At 41.7% G+C, this 23,958-nt stretch overlaps 1 protein-coding gene across 3 annotated transcripts in view; it reads right to left on the bottom strand.

The window, feature by feature from the left end:
- The window catches only part of LOC105027615 (carbonic anhydrase-related protein 10), a 30,982-nt gene extending 9,200 nt beyond the window's left edge, over window positions 1-21,782 (bottom strand). The window contains exons 1-3 of one of the 3 annotated variants that reach the window (XM_010899778.3): window positions 21,333-21,782; window positions 16,064-16,138; window positions 6,820-6,965 (exon numbers count right to left, since the gene is read on the bottom strand). In XM_010899778.3, the coding sequence (XP_010898080.1) occupies window positions 6,820-6,965; window positions 16,064-16,138; window positions 21,333-21,390 (279 nt within the window). In that variant the 5' untranslated portion in view covers window positions 21,391-21,782. Of the gene's footprint in view, window positions 1-6,819; window positions 6,966-7,162; window positions 7,263-16,063; window positions 16,139-21,332 lie in introns of those variants that run through there. The other 2 variants (XM_010899779.3, XM_034295025.1) reach the window with 2 other exon arrangements.
- Window positions 21,783-23,958: the final 2,176 nt, after the last annotated feature.

Below are 23,958 nucleotides of genomic sequence, written 5' to 3'. Positions count from 1 at the left end.
GATAAGGCCTTTTGGGATCTGATAATGTTGGCACCTAGCCTCGGCAGGCTGTGAAGATATTTTCACTAAATTCATCTGCTGTCAAAATACTGTGAAGAACAATGATATGTCTATAGTCAAAGACATATGTAATAATACAAAGATCTAACGAGAAAATCTAGAGAGTACGGACAACAGCGCATTCAAGGTATGGAATAACTTTAAAAAAGGTTAAAAGCTTTGAAAAAAGATTCAGAGTTGCCGACAGATTTAAAGTAATTTCATACATGTTTATTTCATTGTTTTAATTTCCGTATTCCTTGTCTTGTTTCTGTATTATTCATCTTGTGTGGTGACTATGTTCTAAATCAGTGCTTGTCTGGCAATGGTCAATAAGCATGGACACAAGTGAATATTCCAACAGTGTCTTTCAAATGCTTTCCACTCTTTGATGAGTAATTGACACCAGGGGAGGCTTATCCAGCATGTCAAAACTCTACCCTTGAACCCAATTACTAATCAGATGGGGAATTAACATTAGTGACAATGTACAATGGAATGGCTACCTTGAATCCAAGGTATTTGGACTTAAAGTCATGGTTGAGGATCTGTTGACAACACTGTTGAGGGATTTCCTGATTTTGTTGCCTGCTTTAAGCATTCCCAAACAGAGCATAAAAGCTGCTTACCAGGAGTGATAGATTAAACATGGCTACATGGGCCAAAATCCCCCCACGCTTCAACGAGTTGAAAAGGCTTGGGACCAATATCGCTGTTTTGCTAAAATATATAGTAGACTGTTGATTATAATTTTAAAGTCGTTTATGTGAGGTCACTGTAGGTTAAGCATCTCCTCTGTGCTTTTTTGGACATCCTTCTGACTTTCAGGTTCAGCATGTCAGCTCACTGTCTAAGTAATATCAATTAAGAGGAAACTGCAGAGGCTCCAGCATGGCACAAGTCATTTCAGACAGGAAATAAAATCCTGGTAGTGTCAAACCGACAGTGCCGAGGGACCTCACAGAGGGCAGTGGGAATTGGCTCATGACTTTCCAGGGTGGATGTCCAGGATGTCAGACCAGGTTTCCTTTTCATGTAGAGCTCTGGCACCTAAGAGATAAAATCAACCAGAAAATGGCTTGCATAAAGGAAAGATCAGTGTCCTGGGGCCTAGATCAAAATCCTATGGACAAATCTGTGGGCTGACTTCAGGTGTGCTGTACACAGGAGATCTCCTCGCATTTTGACTGAGCTTGAACTCTTCTGCGAATCGATTGATAGAGACATTTCCAAACAGACAAACAGCTGTAATCCAAGCAAAAGATGCTTCCACAATATTAGGCGCAGCTAGCTCAGCCAGGAAACCTAATGGGTATCGTCTCAGCCAGGCACTGGCTGACGTCAGGATGGCTCCTACCAAGGTCTCAAGATTTCCTTATCTAACATGGTGTTCTATTTACGTTGATCGGAGCACTCACTCAGTCTGCTGCTCTGCTGGTTGTTTTACCATGTGGTTGCTAAACCCACCACCCCAGCCTCTGTGTGTGTGGTTCTGTGTCCTTGAGTGGGGGGATTGGTGCTGCGTACCTTGCTCATTGCCATAGTTAGTGGTATTAATTATATTACAGTGTTAATGTTATTAGTAGCACTCTATACACGCCAGGACACTGGATGAGTTTTTTTGTGTATTTATATTCTAATTAATGGTTGAACTGATGTGTTGTGCTCCCTGTGTGAAGCATTATACTTGTCGGTTGTGTAAAACATTTGTGTGAAAAAAGAGAGAGAAATATCACTATTGTCGGTTACAAGATCAAAAGGTGAAATTAGGTGTGACATGATCTATCTTAATTTCAGTGGTTGCATAAACAAAACCTACATTTTTGATCACAGCATGGAGATCTTTCACATCCACTGTATACTTCTCCTCAAATCTCTTGCTGGCCAGACTGAATGTGCGTTGGATACTACCCCGAGTTACACTGACTTTGATTCCCCCATCAGCTCCCTCTCAGCTCCCTGGAGGCCCTCTACCGGCCCGTCTGCAGCAACGTCTCCCCCTGAAAAACACTAATTGTGGTCTTTCCCCTCTGAAGTGTGCTCCTCTCTGTGGAGAAATTCATTCAATGCCTGAGGCAAGTCTACTCACTCGGTCTCAAAGCTGGGATTATACTGAACTTCACAGACACTCGGCAAGAGATCCACAACAGTAGCATAATGGAAATAATTTTGGCTCGGGCAAAAGAGGAGCGGCAGAGAGAATCTCCAGTAAACACACACTGGCAGAATAACTGGCCGTTCCGACGGCGCGGTTAGACAGACACGGCAACGGCAGACATTTCTACCCGTTCCCCGACATAGCAACGTTACACCATTCAAAATGGGTACACACCGAAATCCACATGAAATGGGGTGCAAGGAGAACACTGGTCGTTTTCCTTTGTTCCTAGTTAACCACAATCTTGCTACATAAAAGACTACGTAAAAACTCAGTAAAGGCAATACAGTTGGTATTCTAAATGTATAGTTCATGGTCGCTGTTTGAAGGTTGCGTTGACTGCAGACGACCTCTAAACCTCTTCCTAGGTGTTAACACCCAATGTGAAGCCTGTCACAATGATGGATCTCACCCCATCCACCTGGCTCCCACTACTATCCCTCTACTATCCCTCTACTATCCCTCTACTATCCCTGACAGCCCAAAAACACTTAGTACTCCATCTATTTCCTGACGATCCAAAGTGTGGAAGTGGACCTGTCCAAGAGTCCATTTCAATTCCCACTCCTTCAAAAAGGAAAAGATGACTTTTATAATTGCAATTGGCCTTGCTAACTGCAGCCAAATTGTTTTCTGAATAAACACAGTAAGAATATTACATCCCTTAATTGCGTTACACTAAAACTCATCGTATGTGTATTTGGAATGTATTCAGACTCCTTCACTATTTCAACATTTTGTTACAGTACAGTACATTTTGTTACAGTACAGTACATTTTGTTACAGTACATTTTGTTACAGTACAGTACATTTTGTTACAGTTACAGTACAGACTTATTTTATTCTCATCATTCTACACACAATACCCCATATAATGACAGAGCAAAAACTGGTTTTTAGATTTTCTTTAGCAAATTTATGTATATACAGTGGGCAGAACAAGTATTTGATACACTGCCGATTTTGCAGGTTTTCCTACTTACAAAGCATGTAGAGGTCTGTAAAGTTAAACCTTCCAACTCACAGTAATTCTTACTGGTTGGTAGGTGGTCAAATACTTATGTCATGCAATAAAATGCATATTAATTCTTAAAAAATCATGCAATGTGATTTTCTGGATTTTTAGTTGAAGAGTACCTATGATCAAAATTACAGACTTCTACATGCTGGGAAAACCTGCAAAATCGGCAGTGTATCAAATACTTGTTCTCCTCACTGTATGTATACATATATATAGATATACACACAGACTAGAGTGAAGGTTTAACTTCCAACAGGTCTACCAGCCTAAGCCCACAGCCAAGACAACGCAAATGTGGTTTCAGGACAACTCTGTGAAGGTTCTTGAGTGGCCCAGCCAGAGCCTGGACTTGAACACAATCAAACATCTCTGGAGACCCGAAAATGGCTGTGCAGTGATGTTCCCCATCCAACCTGACAGAGCTTGAGAGGATCTGCAGAGAAAGATGAGAGAAAGTCCCCAAAGACTGGTGTTCTAAGCTTGTTACGTATACCCGAGGAGACACAAGGCTGTAATGGCTGCCAACGGTGATTTGACAAAGAACTGAGTGAAAGGGTCTGAATCCTTATGTAAATGTGCTTTCTATTTCTTAATACATTTGCAAAAATGTCTAACACCCTGTTTTTGCTCGGTCATTTTGGGGTATTGTATTTAAACTGATGAGGGAAAAATCTATTGATTCCAGTTTGGAATAAGACTGCAACAAACAAAATGTGAAAAAGGGAAGGGGTCTGTATCATTAACATATCCACTGTCCTTCAAGAACCCACATTTTCAAACCACCAATTTTCCTGACCTACATGTTTGTTTAATGCATCTCATGTTTTTTTATGAGCAACTGTTTATGTCAAGTTAATGAGAAACTGTGTGTCTTCATAAGTTAATTGCAGTGTGAAAGTCTAGGAAGTGTGAGTACGTCTTTGAAATAGAGTGGCTCTCCGGTCGGGTTGGTTTGTGTGAAGCAGACTTATCGCCAGACCCATGACAAGAACGGACTAGGTGGTTGTGGCATGTAGACCTGTTCATTCTTCTGGTCGGCACACAACCTGCCATCATGGTTATGCATGTGATAAGTAATGGGAATTCCAAGCATTCTCTTATGAGCCAAATTACTCTTTGATCAAAGTGCAGGAAAATCAACCCAGAGCCACAAGAAAATGTCAAATCTCCAATGTAAAGCCACAATATCTACCAGATGTCAGATCATGAAATGCTTGTTAAAATGGGCTACATTTTACCTTACCTGATTATCTAGGCTAATTGAGGTGGAGGATTCTGTAAAAAATTAGCATACTGTTATTATTCAGCTTTGTGTCGCTAAATATAATTTAAATATATTCAAAGACATCTTGATAGTGGAAACCGATTAGTGGTTGGTCAAGCTGCTGCACACATTAAATTCCAGCCCAGAACTCTCTCTCGGCTAATCTGGTGGAACATGTAAATATAAACTGAAATGTCATGTAAACTATTATGTAAAATAAGAAATCTTCTCTCTCGTTTACTTTCCCCCGCTGAAATCTAAAAAGGCACGTAGGGGGTATCATTGGGAGCCAGTGATATAGAAAATGACAAATGCCCTGCTACTGACTTTAGAAGGCAGCGTCCAATTTATTACTAAATGTCAACATGTTGAAATTCAATATCACAGAACGCAGCCATTTATCATGCAAAAGCTTATCACCACAATTTCATACTGTATGTTTTCACAGCAACGACTGACACATTAAACTATGGCTTAGGATTAATTGTAGTTATTGAGTCTTTAAAATGCACATTACAGTTCAGCTGAATAGGCGTACATGTTGAAAAGATTTCTCTAATATTGAACAGAACAAATACGCTCCTGTCAAAGTGCAGCAACAGCATCTTACGGTTTGATCTGTGACCATAAGTCTTTTCAAAAATTTTCTCTAGACAGTTGAATTCCTTTCCAGCACACAAGCATCCCTGAACCTCGACATCTCTTCACATTAGGGAGACAACGGCCGTTCCCTGTGCTAAATGCAGCCGGACCAGTCCACAAGGTCTTACATCCCAACTGCCTAATAACAAGACAGCAGTCAATTAACAACCAGTCCTTTCAAGTACCAGCCTTTCGTCAAGCTGCAATTCTAGGCTTGACATTGCTCCGAGCACTTCCACACGTGTAACTCTTCTTTTGCTTTTTTTCCGTGTGTGTGGCTCTGCAGGGTGTTTACAGAGACATGACGGTGGTAACTGAATCACCTGCTTCATGTATAAACTGTATGTATATTCAATAAATATCAGTGAGGAAAGAGGCAGTTAGCTTAAGAGTGTGAATATCTAATTAGTTGAACAGCATATCTAGGAATGGTTGGTTGTGCTGAGCTGTGGCGAATGTTAAAACATCCCGGCTAACTTCATTTTTCCCCTCTCCCATTCAGCAAACACACGCCTGCACAGATGGCAAAGCCCTCTCTCAGCAGATGCACACTAGCATTAATCATAAAGCAAGACTTACAAAGAGAATTTAACCCTGTCCTACACATACCGTTCTTTGCCAGTCCTCCTTTGCACCATGTGGTCTGTTTCTGATTCAAACAACAATTCATGGGGTGACCGCGTCTTGGATTAACTTAACCCAATGTATTTGTCCTCTCCGACTGTTGCTCTCAAATGGCCAACGCATGCCGATTTGCAGAAATAATCCCCCTCAATAAATACCTGGCAGTAAGTTCCTTTTCATGCTGACACAACACCGTGCAAAGCACAAAAAGATGTATCAATACAATTCAGTTCAATCAGATAGGCTTGGTAATACTTCAATTCTCCCCACGTGAACTACAGTAATGTTTGTAATTCTGTTATTGTCCTGCTCATTTCACATGATAAATTGTTTCCAGATTTCATGGTAGACATTAAGCCGTGGTGACTGATCACACCCGCTTGTACCAAGCTTGCAGCTTGAGCTTGGGGTGTCTCGCTATCACCCTCTGTTAATATTACTGAAATCCTACAATAAATACTATTTGCTTCATGGGTCAGTTGAGGATGGGATTGGGATGGGAAAGGATGAACTACAGCAAAAGAGCTAAATGCACAACTACAGGAGACCCATGGGACCAGACAGTGGGGGCTTTGCTAGTGGCATTTACAAAATGCATTGTTCTTATTGATGTATTCTTAAGACTTCAGAGAGAAGCTTGTTGCGTAATGTTTTTTTCCCCCCCTATTAGAGGATCTGTATGCTGTGCAAAGCTCTTCTACTGTCTACAATACATGCCTCGATGAAGGCTGACCATAGTCCATACTGCCAATCTTGCATAATGAATATTTCTATTTGCATTTGAAATTGCTCTCCCTTTTTTCAATTTCATGACATCCGATTACATATACAGCCCCCCCGTCTTATCCACAGGATTTGGGAGATTGCGGTAGGTCTTTCCTACTTAGAATCGGCGCCAAAGCCACACTGCCGTTACAACCAGGAAGTCACGTAGGCCAAACACGAGTGAGGCACGCCCACCTACCTGATGACCTCTGTCCGCTCTGCAGATATCTGAGAGCAACAAGACAGCGGGGAATCCCGGCAGACCAATGGACAAGCTTGAGATCGGGCCGTCAATGATCATCTCACCTTGGTGCGTCCGCCCGTGCTGAGCCGCAGTGGGGTGAGGAAGGGGTCAAATATCATGCGACCGGTTTCGATGTTGACCGGAGACTGCCTCTTTCCCATGGCACAGAGGTTCCAGGCAGAATTCACCAGCCCCCAGAAAGACGGTACTGCGGACAACAGGTATTCAGTTAGTTGATTTCACATCCGGCGTGGCTCCGGATCTACCGGGACTGACGCAGTAAAACAACCTTTTGGCTAACGGACAAGAGCTGTTAACACGGAACGTCCTTTAACACCACGAATCATACAGTGACACGGACTGAAATAAAAACAAAAACAGACGGTCACAACAAGAACCACACACCGAGACAATGCTGGGCGAGGAAACAAAGCAAAGATGGATTTCCCTAGACACCCAAAGTGGCTGACATCCTCCATCTGAAACGGCAGCAGTAACCGTATGGCGTTTCGCCATCTGCACAGGGGCTAATTCCATATTACGGTTGCAGAGTCCCAGGAAGAGCTATTTTGAGAGGAGGGAATGCGAGCGATGCCAGAGGTGATTACGGATCCTACTATGGATTTAAATATAGAATAAAATCCCTCTTTAACAGAATCAGTTTTTACTGATCTAAAATCAGCTGAAATAATGATAGCTAACCCCTGCCTAGGTTACATGCATGACAGAATGGACTGGGACACCCCCCACCACTCCTCCTCCCTTTCTCCCTCATTAGTAGGACTCAGAGCCTGGCAGTGGCGCAGGAGCAGGGTAGCAGTGACAGATGTGGCAGGCCTGACCTCAAGAGTGCCAGCCCGCCCCTCCGCCCCCACGGGCTGTATCATGCTGGTCGGCTTGGAAACCGACTGGGCCTCCCCGCAGTGAAACAGATAAGGGTTTAGGAATATTACGCTTTTCCCCTTAATGCAGGGATTAGAAGCTGATACTCATCTGGAAAGCCGAAGGGAGACTCCTCAGACCACAGTACTTTTTCAATGCCGTTAATTCATAGGCAAGGGGCAGGACCTCTGGTCAAAGAGGAAATTAGAGGTAAATCATGACTGAGAGTCAATGTCCCAATTCATAGGCAGCTAGTGAATCTGCTGGGGAATTGCTACGCATGAGCTATGTAGATATTTCTTTTATATTTGATGTAGTCCCACAAAAGAAGAAGAGTAAAAAAGACAATATCTACATAGCTCATGTTTAGCTAATTCCCTAGGAGCTAGAAAATGGTAATAGTGTGCAAATGTGACTGGAAACCCAAGAAGACCACCAAAAGTCCTCACCAAAGTCAGAATAATATCTAAGTAACTAACCGCCAGTCAAAAAACTAGAAGCATGAGCCACACTAACCTGATCTGAGGCCAAAATTAAATGTTGATCCTGGTTAGTCTTAACACATTATATGATGAAAAACCGTAGATGAGCATCTGAAATGATGGCGGAATTTCAACAAAGCCCAGGCAGCATATTTTCCTGCTTCCAGAGAAACCACACTGTTTACTGCAATTGCAGTTCTAGTGGATTCAACATTGTGTACATATAAAACTAATATTAATGTTTATCAAATAGGATCACAAAGTAGACATTTTGAACTAAACAAGCATCGTTTAAAAAGAACTGATCAAGGGCAACAATGACACTAACGTGTTGAGGGAAGTATTTCAGCCATAATTATTACTAATGAGGTAATGTGACCCATATAAATGTTGATGTGTGCTAAAACAGTGATGTAACTGTGTTGTAATCCCATTCACCCAGTGACATTTGGTGAGCACAGCCATGACCGGACGAGCATCCACTCAGTGGACAGTTTATAAGGCACACCATCCTGTCCATTAGAATTGATCATTCCTTCAATGAGGCTGTGGCTGTTACATAACGCAAGCAGACAGAGGCATTGATGCATTCACTAAATGCTCTACTGAGCATTAGAAAAGGAAGAACTACTGACCTAAGTGAATTTGAGCAAGGTATGATTGTCCGACTTCTTGCATGGTAGCGACTAGGGTTTATTAACAACGGCTGAACAAACAAGAACAACGTCCAGTTGGGCAGCAGTCCCTTCATTTAGCCCCTTGTCACATAATTCACACAAACCCAGAATTGTTCCTGGAACCTGAGTTCTGTTGATTTAAGTAGCCTGGCCCGTCCACAGACCCCAACCCTATAGAGCATCTTCGGGACGACATTGAAGGGTCTGTCTGCAACATGAATATATCGCAGTCCAATCGGAAGCAGATGGATGATGCCATCAAATCCATGCTTCAAAAAATTTATGTTGTCCCGAAGGGACCCGACACAATATAGGTGCCCACAACAAGTTGAGCACTGGGCATAGCACGACTCATGGAGAACCATGCCCCCCCCCCCCCAAAAAAAATAAAAGACAGATTACTCGGTTGAATGTAATCCTAACAATAGCTTTAACCTTTTAAAACCACTTAAATTGCTTGCACTTCTGGTGGAACCAAATGATGAGGCATTGAAGGACGCAAATACAAATGTCATTTTCTCTGCAGTAAGAGGCGCTGAGAGGTGCCCCGAGGTATTATTGAGGGGAAAAGTCGTCAACCTCCAAAGCTCAGGTGTTCTGATCCCTCACACTAACCCTCGCCGTCACACACGCTGCCCAGTAGTGCTGTTCCAGCGCAGGGATATTATTGGATCAGGCAGCAGGTCCAGTACAGCACATTCCAGCTAAAAGCTGAAAACCAGACCCTCCAACCATGCCTAAGGTGACTTCCCAACCACTCCTAGGGAGACTTCCCAAACACACATAGGGAGACTTCCCAAACACACCTAGGGTGACTTCCCAACCACGCCTAGGGTGACTTCCCAACCACACCTAGGGAGACTTCCCAACCACACATAGGGAGACTTCCCAACCACTCCTAGGGAGACTTCCCAACCACACATAGGGAGACTTCCCAACCACACATAGGGAGACTTCCCAAACACACCTAGGGAGACTTCCCAACCACACCTAGGGTGACTTCCCAACCACACCTAGGGTGACTTCCCAACCACACCTAGAGTGACTTCCCAACCACACCTAGGGAGACTTCCCAACCACACATAGGGAGACTTCCCAACCACACCTAGGGTGACTTCCCAACCACACCTAGGGTGACTTCCCAACCACACCTAGGGAGACTTCAAAACTTTAGTGAGAATATGCAGCTTATTGAAGTCTTAATGTTACAGTCACAAAACAAAAATGAGAACATAAATGTATTTGGCCTGGAGAGACCTGGACTGGGCAATTCACAAGACCAGTTGCATCAGCTCATTAAATGTATCGAAAGTATGCCCTACTGGGAAGCATGTAAGTAAGGCTTTGACTTGATTTTTAATCAAAATGACCAGGAAAATCCTCAGATCATAGGGATTACATTTCCAATTCTCCAAGCAGCCCCAAAAAAGATGACAAAATTGGGACAGGTCGCCACCTTTAGAATCTGTGGGACTGAGTGCAGGGACACTCCAAAGTAATGTTTTCCAGAGGTCCAGTGGAGAGGATTGGAAAGAGGCGGAATAGCTGATGATCCATCATGCAGTTAACATCAGACAGGAGACATCTCGGGACGTGAGAGAACTACAGATGGATTTGAATAGTTCAAATAACTTTGTGTTGCAACTGCAACATTGGCTGCGAAATATTAGTATTTGGTACAGACCTAGTTTGCACACCCAGAAAACTGGCGCATGCAAACTATACGCTATACAGTTTGACAATTAGAGAGTAACAATGAATAGGGAAATGTTTTTACCATTAGTATTTCAATAAATAGTTGAAATACTGATGGTAAAAAAAGCTGATATTTTAATGATAAACAATAATTTTGTCTAATCCAAATTTCATGTAGATGTGAGATTTAGAAAGGCAATTATAATGACTAACTGTTCTCTTTTAAATGTTATGACATGGTTTTGCTTTTGGGGTCATGATATTGCGATTTATGTATTTAAGTTATGTATTTTCTTGAATATGACTAGGTTTAGGAAAATAAAGAAACGTAATCAGTCTTTGGATGAGGTTTGACCGGAATCCATGCTTTAGATAGATGCTTTAGCACTGTCTACAAATTATACCATTTTAGCAATTTGTGGCACAAATCCTATCAAAGTTCGGAGACCAATATCAGCATTTTTCACTCATTATATTCAAATTGTTCAAACATTTCTGAAATTGATAGTAAGGCTCAAAAAACATACTTATAGATAATTTGAAGACGATACATGAAACATGGTTATATTGGCGCCATTATTTGAATGGGATTTGTTAATCGAATGCCACGTAAGCATGTAATCATGTTGGTTTTCTAGATGTATGCATGTCATCTTATAAACAGACCTTAGTTGATTTTTGAGCCTTTGTTGAGCTTCACAATACATTTTAAATACTTTTGAATTATATGGGTATGATGAGCAAAAGAAAATGCTAATATAGGTCTCTGGCATGGATGGGATTTGGGCCACAAATGTTAAAACTGGACCATTGTCAGGAAGACGAAACCAAAGCATGGATTCCTGTTATTCATTGTTCATAGAATGCTTAAGATAAGGACATGAAAGTATTTTTAAATTGGGTGAACTATTCCCTTTACAACACTATTAAGAAAGACAATGTATTCCTTTATTGTAACATTTACATTTAATTGCATTTACAATTCAGTAACAGATGCAATCTATTTATTGTATACCTTCCAAAAATATATGAAAGGACAATAGTGTATATTTAGATTATATATCTTGTGGCCAAAGACACTAGATTATTTAAAGGGGAATAACGATGAATATCTACAATTTGTCAAAGTTCATAAATCGCTTGAAGTAATGTGACGACTAGACGACACATGCGCTTACTGCACAACCATCAATCCATCTTTGGAGGAGATGTTAGAAAAGGTCAAATTTAAAACCTGTTTGCTGACATTCATCACACAACTATGTGGTATGTGCCACAATCGATTGAGGTTTGACAATGTTGTGTTTTTGCTGTAACAGAACATTTGTTTCATATGTTAAATAATAGTTAATTCAAATGTGTGTGTGTGTGTGTGTGTGGGGGGGGGATTCCTTGTTATTCCCCTTTAAAAGGGGTACTATAAGCCAATGGCTACTCCAAAGGAAGGATGTGCTGAAAAGGCAGGTGAGTGTGTGGAGGCACCTGACATTGTTCAACCAGCAGTTTGGTAAAACAACGGAGAAGATCCTAGTTTGACAGGATAATATTTCTGGGGTCTTGGACTTCTTATCATCATAGAGGATTTAACACCATCTGCTGTACGAAGTTCTTCTACTCAGCCCCTTGAAATGAAATCTCAATTTGACATGGTAAGAGAGAATAAGCCATTGTTTTTCTGACCCTTCCCTTGAGCATCTTTCTTAATCACAGGTATTAATGACTTGGCAGGCTTGCCTAGAAATGATCCGGTTGTTAAACATGTCCTTCCAAAGACCTTGACAAAATTTCTAAAGAGCCAGTATGCCCCAATACAAAATGTATCGTTTCATCCTCTGGCTAAAGCAACAAAATGCTAGAGCATATGTACATTCATCACTTCAGGCAGTGGGTGGGAAAATGAGTAAGGGTGGAAAATGTGTAGTGCGGGCGCTGTGAACACAGCCTTGTAATACCATTAAAACATTATTGAGAGCATAGTAATCATAATTCTATTCCAGCCTCTTCCCATTCCATTTAAATTCCCTCATAACTCCATGCGTAGGAGGGATTCTGTTTCTTCCTTCCACATTTCTTTGTTAGCCCCTCAGTCTTTGCAAGGGCGTCTGTGTGTGTGCGTGTGCGTGTGTGTGTGTGTGTGTGTGAGAGAGAACAAGCCAGTGAGAGCGATACAGAGCAGCAGATATAGAGAGAGGAGCAAGACACCGAGAGAGAGCGAGAGATGTTGAGAGAGAGGGAGGGGAAGAGAGAGAGAGATAGAGGGAGAAATATCTGGCTGTGATCACTAACTTGGTGACCTACTTTCTGAGGCTGCAGCACATACAAATAATAACACAGAATTATGCTCCAGCAAGAAGGAAGGTGAAAATAAGTCTGTATCACTAAGTTATAGATGCTCTGCTGAATGACTAGCATGTAAAACGGGGGACCGTCTTTGTGGCTGACATTATACCTAAGCTCTGGAGAGCTTTCCTGGGCCACGGCAAAAACTGCACTTTTCCCCAGCCGGTTCAGATCAATTCGATTGCCCCTTTTTGTTTTACAAGGGGAAAACGTTGTCTTTAATTAGAGGGTTTCCAGATGTACATTCTCAAGTTTCCCCCTGTCATGAGGACGGTCCTGCGGCACATTCACGTACAACAGCGAAAGACTCCATCCAGCTGACAACCTAGCAGCCATACAGCACAGCCCACACACATTCACCGCCTTTACAGCGGACTTTGGATCTGTCTCTCCTCCTGTGCAAAAGGTCTCCGTGCTGATGGAAAGGAAGCTTCCCTGTGGCTTGGCGCACCCCCCCCCCCCCCCCCCGAGTCCCACACAGAGAGTCACGAGCGGGAGACATAAGCAAAGGTCAGGGAGCATCCCACAACCTCCTACAAATGACTCCCGAGGACCTATGTGTCACCTCCTGCGCTGTTCTATCGCGGCTAATAGGTATTTCTCCTCCTGGTCTTCCCAGAAAAAAGGGAAGGAGAGAAGAAGATAAGAGAGGTCAAAATCTAAATTGAAATGAATGTAATAATATGAAAATGAAACACATGGTTAACAGCAGTGAAGGGTAGTGCTGGTATTCAAGGACTGCATTTCCTGTTGGTTTCACATTTCCTTATAGAAGCCAATTGGCTAGTCCCAATCAGCAAAGCTGCTCTGAGGGCCTCCAACCTTGCAAAGCCACCTGATCCCGCAAGCTTACATTAGACAGATATCTGTGCAGTGTTTAACATAAGCTTGTGGGATCAGTGTTTAATGTAAGCTTTCGGGATCAGGTGGCTTTGAGAGGCTAGTGGGCTGAAATGAGAAAGGAAAATAATGTAAGGTGACCAGACGTTCCCGTTGTCACGGGATAGTCCCTGGTTTTGGTGGCTTGTACACAGCAAGAGCAGCTAGCCCTGAAAAAGAAAAGGTCAGTCTAAAAGTCTAAAGTTATATATATCTGATATTTCAATAATTTTCTCAAATCAATATAGGCATCCTTTTCAAGCAATGGAGGGTTAAACGTAGTGATGTTTTCACACACGAAAAGCAAGCCGCATCTATTAGCATGAATCCAAGTAGTAAGATAGCTACCTAGCTATTAAGCTAACCATATATCTCTGTCCGGCACCACCAGCCGTACAAGACCAGTGTACAAAAAGCATTTGTTTGCTCAGTTGTAGTTATACCACAAACAGAATGGGTTGTAAAATTAGAAATCCAAACCACATGTACATAATTAGCTAGAATGCCAAGCTAGCTGTTACCTAGCTAGTTCTTAAGGCTAAACATAGAAAGCCCGGTCTGTCCTGCGATAACAGACGAGGACACAAACAGAGTTTGTTTGCTAGTTATAGTTATAACACAGGCAGGATATTCCATACAACAGGAATTTCTAACTTAACATTGTAGCTAGCTAATTGTTATTGAGTTAGCTGCTAGGATTATCTAGATTATTTTTTGCTATTCACCTAGTAGGTGCTAAAGTATGAAAGTTGCACAATGTTATTATCCTGGTTTGCCTTTGAAATCGTGAGATTGTGATAATTTATTTTATTATTTCTGTATCTTTATTTAATGTAAAATGACTGGATGTAAGTTAGGTCATGTGTTGCTGCCCTGCAAACAAAAATGAGTTCATCACTGAACCCCAGAGGTTTGTGCTGGTTCTGTGGATGTCCCGTTTGTTGGGCGCCTTATTGATTGACGTAAGGTCAAAGTCATTAGCTTCCGTTCTACATTTTGACCAATCTGTGGCGATTGTAGAATGTTGATAATAATCAATGGCAATGACGCAACCATGTGATGGAGGTGCAATCCATGAATACCGGCGTGTCTAGTGGGAAGCAGTACAGAGAAGGAAGAAGGGAGAGCCAGGGCTGTGATCAAATTTTCATAAGACCTGCAGTCAGAACAGTAGTGAACCTGAAGCACCTACCACAGAGACAGAGAGCGGTGGAACAAGCCAACTCATGTCAACAATACTGACCGAGAACAAGATTGTTACTAACAAGCATCTGGTTAGGAACCATTTCTTTCATTTAACATAGGAATGTTTTTTCTGTGCAGACAAAGACATTTCTTCCTGTCTTTCAATAGGAAACGTTACTTTGGCCTGTAAAACTGAAGAAAACAAAATGACAGTAGGCCAAACAATTGAAAAACAATACAGTTGGGTTTGACTCTTTAGCATACCCCTTGTTTGCTCAGGCCATCAGTTATTTTTTTCAACTCTCTCATTTTGTTATATAAGTTTGATATTAAGTTTGTCATCTGAGGTCTGGGGTCTTTCTTGATCACAACAATTCCCGGGGGACTCGGGATTGTGGAGGTTAAGTTGTGCCATTAAAACAAATTTGATTCTGTTTTGGTTCTAATCACAGTGCTCTTACAACCAGGAAGTCCACAGGAATCCTTACGTGCTAGAAATAATGTAAGATTCGAACCTTGGTCTCCAATGACGCCGCTAACTGCAGTGCTGCAATCAGTGTAATTTGTAAATACCTGATCTCTATTTCCAGTAGTGCTGAGGGATTGACATAATGTTGGAATTCTTTCATTATTCAATACTGAATTCATCCGGCATTGGTCAAATTTGTTGAATTCCAATTAATTTGTTTTTATGGAGACCAGTGTTGATCAGTGGCAAAAACTCAATTTAAATGAATTATGATTTTGTGTAATAACACATAAAATGTAGAAAAGTTCAAGGGAGGTAAATATTTTTGAGAGGCACTGTAACATTACACAACTATCTGACTGCTAGTGGCTGGATGTCTGCTGCTGAGCAGGGATAAAATAATAACATAATAACATTATAAAGTAATCATATAAAAACAAAGGAATAAACTCTCTAATATTTTATGATGTTCCTGTGTGATGTACATTCTATTGGACAGAGAAAGATCCACAGTCCCATTACAACTTAAAGATGAGGGACAAATAGAACAATTAAAAGAAAACAAAAAAGTGTACGATTCTTGAGCAATGGCTATGAGCAAGTTCTATCATCTATTTTAATAGTGTTACCATGGTAAACCAATGCTTTGAGATCATGTGACGTCAGACTGTTGGTTTCCGACATCTAAAATAATTACCTGGAACAAAGCTTCCTTGGACAGCATCTTTGTACGCCCACCAACCATCATGAATCTTTGGTGAAATTGGCTGTGCTGCAGTAGGAAAAAAAGAAAAAGTCACACTTTTAACTTTTAAATAAAGCTTTTTCAATGTCTGTTCAACTGAGACAATAAGAACTGAATAGTTTAGGGAGACACTGTGCCATCTAAATCACTTTTTATATTTTTAAAGGTGACAAAGGTGACCATGTTTTCATGTTAACAATTGTTGGTGTAATTCAGGCAATTACCACAACATAGGAGCAAATTAGATACAGTGGGGAGAACAAGTATTTGATACAATGCCGATTTTGCAGGTTTTCCTACTTGCAAAGCATGTAGAGGTCTGTAATTTTTATCATAGGTACACTTCAACTGTGAGAGACGGAATCTAAAACAAAAATCCAGAAAATCACATTGTATGATTTTTAAATAATGAATTAGCATTTTATTGCATGACATAAGTATTAGATCACCTACCAACCAGTAAGAATTCCAGCTCTCACAGACCTGTTAGTTTTCCTTTTAAGAAGCCCACTCATTACCTGTATTAACTGCACCTGTTTGAACTCGTTACCTGTATAAAAGACACCTGTCCACACACTCAATCAAACAGACTCCAACTTCTCCACAATGGCCGAGACCAGAGAGCTGTGTAAGGACATCAAGGATAAAATTGACCTGCACAAGGCTGGGATGGGCTAAAGGACAATAGGCAAGCAGCTTTGTGAGAAGGCAACAACTGTTGGCGCAATTATTAGAAAATGGAAGAAGTTCAAGATGATGGTCAATCTCCCTCGTTCTGGGGCTCCATGCAAGATCTTACCTCATGGGGCATCAATGATCATGAGGAAGGTGAGGGATCAGCCCAGAACTACACGGCAGGACCTGGTCAATGACCTGAAGAGAGCTGGGACCACAGTCTCAAAGAAAACCATTAGTAACAAACTACGCCGTCATAGATTAAAATCCTGAAGCGCACGCAAGGTCTCCCTGCTCAAGCCAGTGCATGTCCAGGCCCGTCTGAAGTTTGCCAATGGATGATCCAGAGGAGGAATGGGAGAAGTTCATGTGGTCTGATGAGACAAAAATAGAGCTTTTTGGTCTAAACTCCACTCGCCGTGTTTGGAGGAAGAAGAAGGATGAGTACAACCCCATGAACACCATCCCAACCGTGAAGCATGGAGGTGGAAACATCATTCTTTGGGTATGCTTTTCTGCAAAGGGGACAGGACGACTGCATCGTATTGAGGGGAGGATGGATGGGGCCATGTTTCGCGAGATCTTGGCCAACAACCTCATTCCCTCAGTAACAGCATTGAAGATGGGTCGTGGCTGGGTCTTCCAGCATGACAACGACCCGAAACACACAGCCAGGGCAACTAAGGAGTGGCTCCGTAAGAAGCATCTCAATGTCCTGGAGTGGCCTAGCCAGTCTCCAGACTTGAACCCAATAGAAAATCTTTGGAGGGAGCTGAAAGTCCGTATTGCCCAGCGACAGACCCGAAACCTGAAGGATCTGGAGAAGGTCTGTATGGAGGAGTGGGCCAAAATCCCTGCTGCGGTGTGTGCAAACCTGGTCAAGAACTACAGGAAACGTATGATCTCTGTATTTGCAAACAAAGGTTTCTGTACCAAATGTTAAGTTCTGCTTTTCTGATATATCAAATACTTGTGTCATGCAAGAAAATGCAAATTAATTATTTAAAAATCCTACAATGTGATTTTCTGGATTTTTGTTTTCGTCACTCACAGTTGAAGAGTACCTATGATAAAAATTACAGACTTCTACATGCTTTGTAAGTGGGAAAACCTGCAAAATTGACAGTGTATCAAATACTTGTTCTCCCCACAGTATATAGCCTTGAAGTCAAATATAAAGACAATAGCATACACCGTAGTTATACAGTACTGTGCAAAAGTCTTAGGCACATGAAAGTCAAATTAAATTAATTAATTTCAATAGTAAAATAATTTAATAAAATAAACAAAAGGATAATATACACAGCTCAAAAAATGAAAGGAACACTTAAATCACACATCAGGTCTCAATGAACAAAATATATTAAAGATATTAAAAATCTTTACTGTACACTGCGTAATTTGTTGAGATCAAAATGACGTAACAACGATCAATGGATACCAAAATCACCAACTGACTGAAGGCTAGATTCAAACTCACATCAAATATCTAAGTAAATGATTTAAATCACAGGCTGTTTGCAACTCATAATGTGACACAGTAGTGTGTATGGCCCCCATGTGCCTGTATGTACTCCTGACAACGTCTGGGCATGCTCCTGATGAGATGGTGGATGGTGTCCTGGGGGATCTCCTCCCAGACCTGAATCAGGGCATCAGAGCTCCTAGATCAGAGGTCTCAAACTGGTTCCACGGAGGGCCGAGTGTCTGCAGGTTTTCTCTCTCACCTTGTACTTAATTGACTAATTAGGTCACTAATTGGTTCATTTGTACCTCCACCTGGTTGTTTAGGTCTGAACTGGGAACCAATTTAAAGGAAAACCCAAAAACCTGCAGACACATGGCCCTCCGTGGAACCGGTTTGAGACCTCTGTCCTAGACAGTCTGTGGTTCTACTTGGCAGTGTCAGATGCACAGGTTCTCAATTGGATTCAGGTCTGGGGAACACGAGGGCCAGTCAATAGCATCAATGCTTTTGTCATCCAGGAACTGCCTACACACACTGGCCACATGAGGCTGGGCATTGTCCTGCACCAGGAGGAACCCAGGGCCCACTGCACCAGCGTAAGGTCTGACGATGGGTCTGAGGATTTCATCCCGGAACTTAAAAGCAGTCAGGGTACCACTGGCTAGCACGTTGAGGTCTGTGGGACCCTCCAAGTATATATCCCCAGACCATCACTGACCCACCGTCAAACCAGTCATGCTGGATGATGTTGCAGGCAGCATAATGTTCACCACAGCATCTCCAGACTCTTTCACGTCTGTCACATGTGCTCAGTGTGAACCTGCTCAATGACGGACCTGCCAATTCTGGTGTTCTCTGGCTAATGCCAATCGAGTTGCATAGTCCTGGGCTGTGAGCACAGGTCCCACTACAGGACGTCGGGCCCTCATGCCACCCTCATGGAGTCTGTTTCTGACAGTTATCTCAGAAACATGTACACCAGTAGACCACAGAAGGTCATTTTGTGGGTCTCTGGCAGTGCTCCTGCTGTTCCTCCTCACACAAAGGAACAGATACTGGTCCTGCTGCTGGGTTGATGCCCTTCTACGGCCCTGTCCATCTCTCCTTGTGTAATGGTCCTTCTCCTGGTATCCCCTCCATGCTTTTTAGACTGTACTGGGAGACACAGGAAACCTTCTTGCGATGGCATGTATGGATGTGCCATCCTGGAGGAGCTGGATTACCTGTGCAACCTGAATGGGCTGCAGGTTCTGCCTCATGCTACAAGTAGTGACAAGGACACTAGCAAAATAAGGAGAGAGCAATTGTCTGTGGCCACCACCTGCAAACTATTCCCCTTGTTGGGGGTTGTCTTGCTGTTGCCTCTCCACTGCATCTGTTATCACTTGATTTGCACCAAAACAGGTGACACTGATCCACAATCGCTTATGTTTCCTATCTGGACAGATTGATATCCCTGAAGTTTAATTTACTTGGTGTTATACTGTGATGATTACATGTTCCCTTAATTTGTTTGATAAGTGTATATTATATTCATGTATATATATATATATATATATATATATATATATATATATATTTAATAAAAACACTTACTACCCAAATAAATGGCCTTAGTTCAACATTCAGGTGCCTAAGACTTTTGCACAGTACTGTATTTGAGATATTTTGAGTAACAAGCGTACAAGTGTACAGAGATGGTTCCACCTTCCCCTCCCCGAAATAATGAAACGGGAAAAACCATGGCCCTCTATATGGTTCAGGAAATCATACGGCCATTTTTCCAATACACAGTTCAACAACACTGCCATGCTAAGTTCTTTATTCAAATAAAACAGAACATTAAAATATACATAAAAGAATAAACATTAAATCATTATGTTCTTTTGACTTCTAAACCAGAATCTTAGACATAGAGGGCGGAGCATTTGAGCCCTATGATGCAACAGTTGGATAGGCTGGCAGCAACATCTGTACAATCCCCTTTCATACAAAATCAAACGTTAGTCTAGAAACATGATAAAATAATGACTAGCCTATATGCTTTTTTTTTTACAGTGGAGATGCATTACTTAATTAATTGTTTTGGTGGGCTGATGGAACAGCTGATGTGCATGAATTTCTCAGAACAGTAGACAATTACCAGGTTTTGTTTCATACGGGAGGCCTAGTCTACCATCGCACACCAGTGTCTTATGTCTAACTGCTACCTCGGCCTACGTAACACTTGTTCCTCAACTGACTAGAGGAGACAGAATCGGCACACCATCTGATATAAGACAATGACTGTAAACTACATATTTAGCATGGCTTGGAAGTTGGAAGGCGTCTGAAATCAGCTTCAGCCTGGGAGATGCAGAAATGAACATGAATAAATGCCAAGTTCCATGTCTTTGCCATTTGTCACAGTTAATTTTAGAATTGACGCCTCGTGACAAAATCCATAATCCTAAACATAATATCATAACTAAGATTTAAGGGAATGCGTCAAACAATTACAGTAATAGTGTTGCGCGCTGGTGGAGTAACTATAGTAGCTAGCAACCGTAACATAACACCAAGCAACCTTGTGGAGAAGTTACATGTTTGATTGACAGTTGCTGAACCGGGGTTCGAGTCCAGGTTGGGACTATCCCCTGAATTTTCTACACTGGTGTCAGCAGTGGGACTATGCCCGGAAAACGATTGCAGAGGTGTGTATACTTGAATGACTTTGTATAAAGAAGCGTCGGGACAAGCTCTCCCGAAGGAAGGGGGTAATGCAACCCTAACACTACATGACCTTTCGGCGTAGAGATAAATTGTTAGATTTTACTGTCGCAGCCGGAATTCGCTATATGATTTAGTGAGGCATGTCATGTTTAAACTGAAGCATTTGTTTGGTCGACAGCAGTTCTACACTCGTGCCCTACATCTAACGGATTGCACAACGGGCATTGCCAACAGAATACAATTCCCGTTTCCTTATCAAAATACATTGAAATATTTGAATATTTCAGTATTAAGTATTCTGGAATTTGTACATCACATATATTTTATTTGTAAAAAAAATCTAATAACGAAGGCATCGAGTCTTACCTGATAAACAGATGAAATATGCTTGAATAATCTGAAATATTTTCCAAACGATATACATTCTTTATTCATTCCAAGCTCATTTGGCAAAATCTTAAATATACCAACTGTAAAGTTTGAGTTCTCAACGACGCCAAACTTTAATGGGGCATTTTCCCCAACATGACGCAAATCCGTTAACTATCCAAGGTGTCACATCTTCATCGTTGAATTCAGAGGGGTGCGCGCTTTACCAAAGTGGTATGCCCACGGAACGCGCGCTAAACCACGACTGCTCAAAATACGTTGTAATCCATTTAAAAATGTCTTCGATCAAATACACACGTAGCCATCGTTCTATTTAACCAGGAAAGTGTTAGCAAATTTGAGATTCAAAGCCTATCTAGTGGTTTGAGATTCAGAACCTATCTGTCTGACTGTATTTGAGTAGTCAACTTGTAACCGCGCGCAGCAGCAGTGACGTACCAGGCACGGTGTTAAAAAAAAAAGTGATGACCAGGCAATAGATAAATAGGCTACTGACTCTCAAATCTGTGTTCTGTACTTCTATTCGTGTAGTAATGCGTAAACAAAAAAGGAAGGGCATATAACCCGTGTTTTGCCAATAGGCTATTTTGACCAATGGCCATACGTTAATTTATGTAAATAATAAATTGTAATTATTGTTTATGAAAAACCCACAAGCCATAACAGACCTATATAAATACAATTTTAATGCTAGCCCTCTCTATCCCATAATACTGGGATACGTATGCCATACCGACCTCGATAATACAGGTTAGGTATGTGTATGATGGACAGTGTGAACAGGTAGAGACATCTGGTGGCTATACTTAGCTAGTACATCTTCGGGAACAACCTGTACATTATGCTACCCAATGAAGATCTATAGGCTACTGAAATGCTGCAAGGCTGGGCCTTGAACATATTACATATCACGTGAGAAAATAATTACTGCTGGAGCACTTTAACAAGTTGTTGCATTCCCCTGTAAGACAAGCTGACACATGCGTGCACTAACTTTGGCACAATCAGTAAACGTAAGTGCTGCATTTTGCTGACGTAGTTTCTAATAAGTACTAGCATTCTAACTCTAGGCTAGTAATTCAATACCCATTCGGGCATCTCATAGCAGTACACTTCCTCACGCTTGTTGTTTCCGGTACTTGACAATATTCTCAGAGGACTTCTAGTTGGTGTTTCTCATATTTGCAGAGGCCTTTCCTTGAAGGTTGTCTTCACTGATCTATGAGGAATAAAAAATGTGGTGGCTCAACCTTCTTCGTTATTTCCTTTTCTAGACACTAAGAAACATCTGAATCAGCAACATCAGAATCAGACACATCAGGATCAGAAACATCAGGTTTAGAAACATCAGGATCAGACACATCAGAATCAGACACATCAGGATCAGAAACATCAGGATCAGACTCATTAGGATCAGAAACATCAGGATCAGACACATCAGGATCAGAAACATCAGGATCAGAAACATCAGGATCAGAAACATCAGGATCAGACACATTTGGATCTAAAACATCTGGATCAGAAACATCAGCATCAGAAACATCTGCATCAGAAACATCAGGTAAAGAAGCATAAAAAAAGAGATGGCAAGCAAAAAAATGTGTTTTGGTAACATATGGTTCTACGTAATGAACATGTACTGTATTTGAAGGTTGGATAATTCAGTTGTTACCGCTGAAACACACAGTATTTAAATGAATGGTCCTCATCCTGTGTCTCCTTGGTGTGCTTTACTGTTTGTGGGTGAGGACCATGGTGAGGACACTGATAGGCAGGTCTCAAATGGCACCTTCTTTCCCTATGATGTATAATGAATATGTATTCAGAGCTCTATCCTCTGGCAGAAGGCTCTCTCGCCACAAGAACAGTTTATTTCTTACAGCAGTAGGCCTCATGAACATGCCCCTAGAACCAAACGGACCTTAGTCCACTCCCCACATACACACACAACACTGAACGAACAAATCTATCACCCTCTCCCACATACACACACAACCCTCAACTGGACAAATCTATCACCCTCTCCCACATACACACACAACCCTCAACTGGACAAATCTATAACCCCTCCCCACATACACACACAACCCTCAACTGGACAAATCTATAACCCCTCCCCACATACACACGTTCCTCAACTGGACAATATCTTGCATCATATTTTTTAGTAATTTATTAATGCACAGTCTACTATTTTTATGCTCAGTCCACTGTTCTTATTTGTTTTGACTTCCCTTATTCCTTTTGTAAAAAAAAAAAAATTCACCAACGGCAAGAACAAATTCCTTGTTTGTTGTGAAACTTTTCTTGGCAATAAAACTCTTTCTGATTCCGATTCTATCATGTGCTAGTCAGAAGACGAGCACCACCTATGGAATACAGTGAGCAGACTTGCAGAGGATGTTGCATGTTGGAGTCATAATGGTATGAAGACATCAAAGGAGATTCCCGAGGAGGAAAGGAAGAATAGATGTACCCGGCGTGCGTCCCCTGTGCTCAAGTCCACAGCTACGATCAGATTCATGTCCCTGTTGGGCCCCAGGACAGGAAGCCTTGATCATCAGGTCTGCGTTCATCCATTCTCCTGAGAGTGCAGAGTGAA

This window comes from Esox lucius, chromosome 11 (genome assembly GCF_011004845.1).
Source record: "Esox lucius isolate fEsoLuc1 chromosome 11, fEsoLuc1.pri, whole genome shotgun sequence".
In the NCBI taxonomy this organism is placed as follows: Eukaryota; Metazoa; Chordata; class Actinopteri; order Esociformes; family Esocidae; genus Esox; species Esox lucius.
This window is presented reverse-complemented; position numbering and strand designations above follow the sequence as displayed.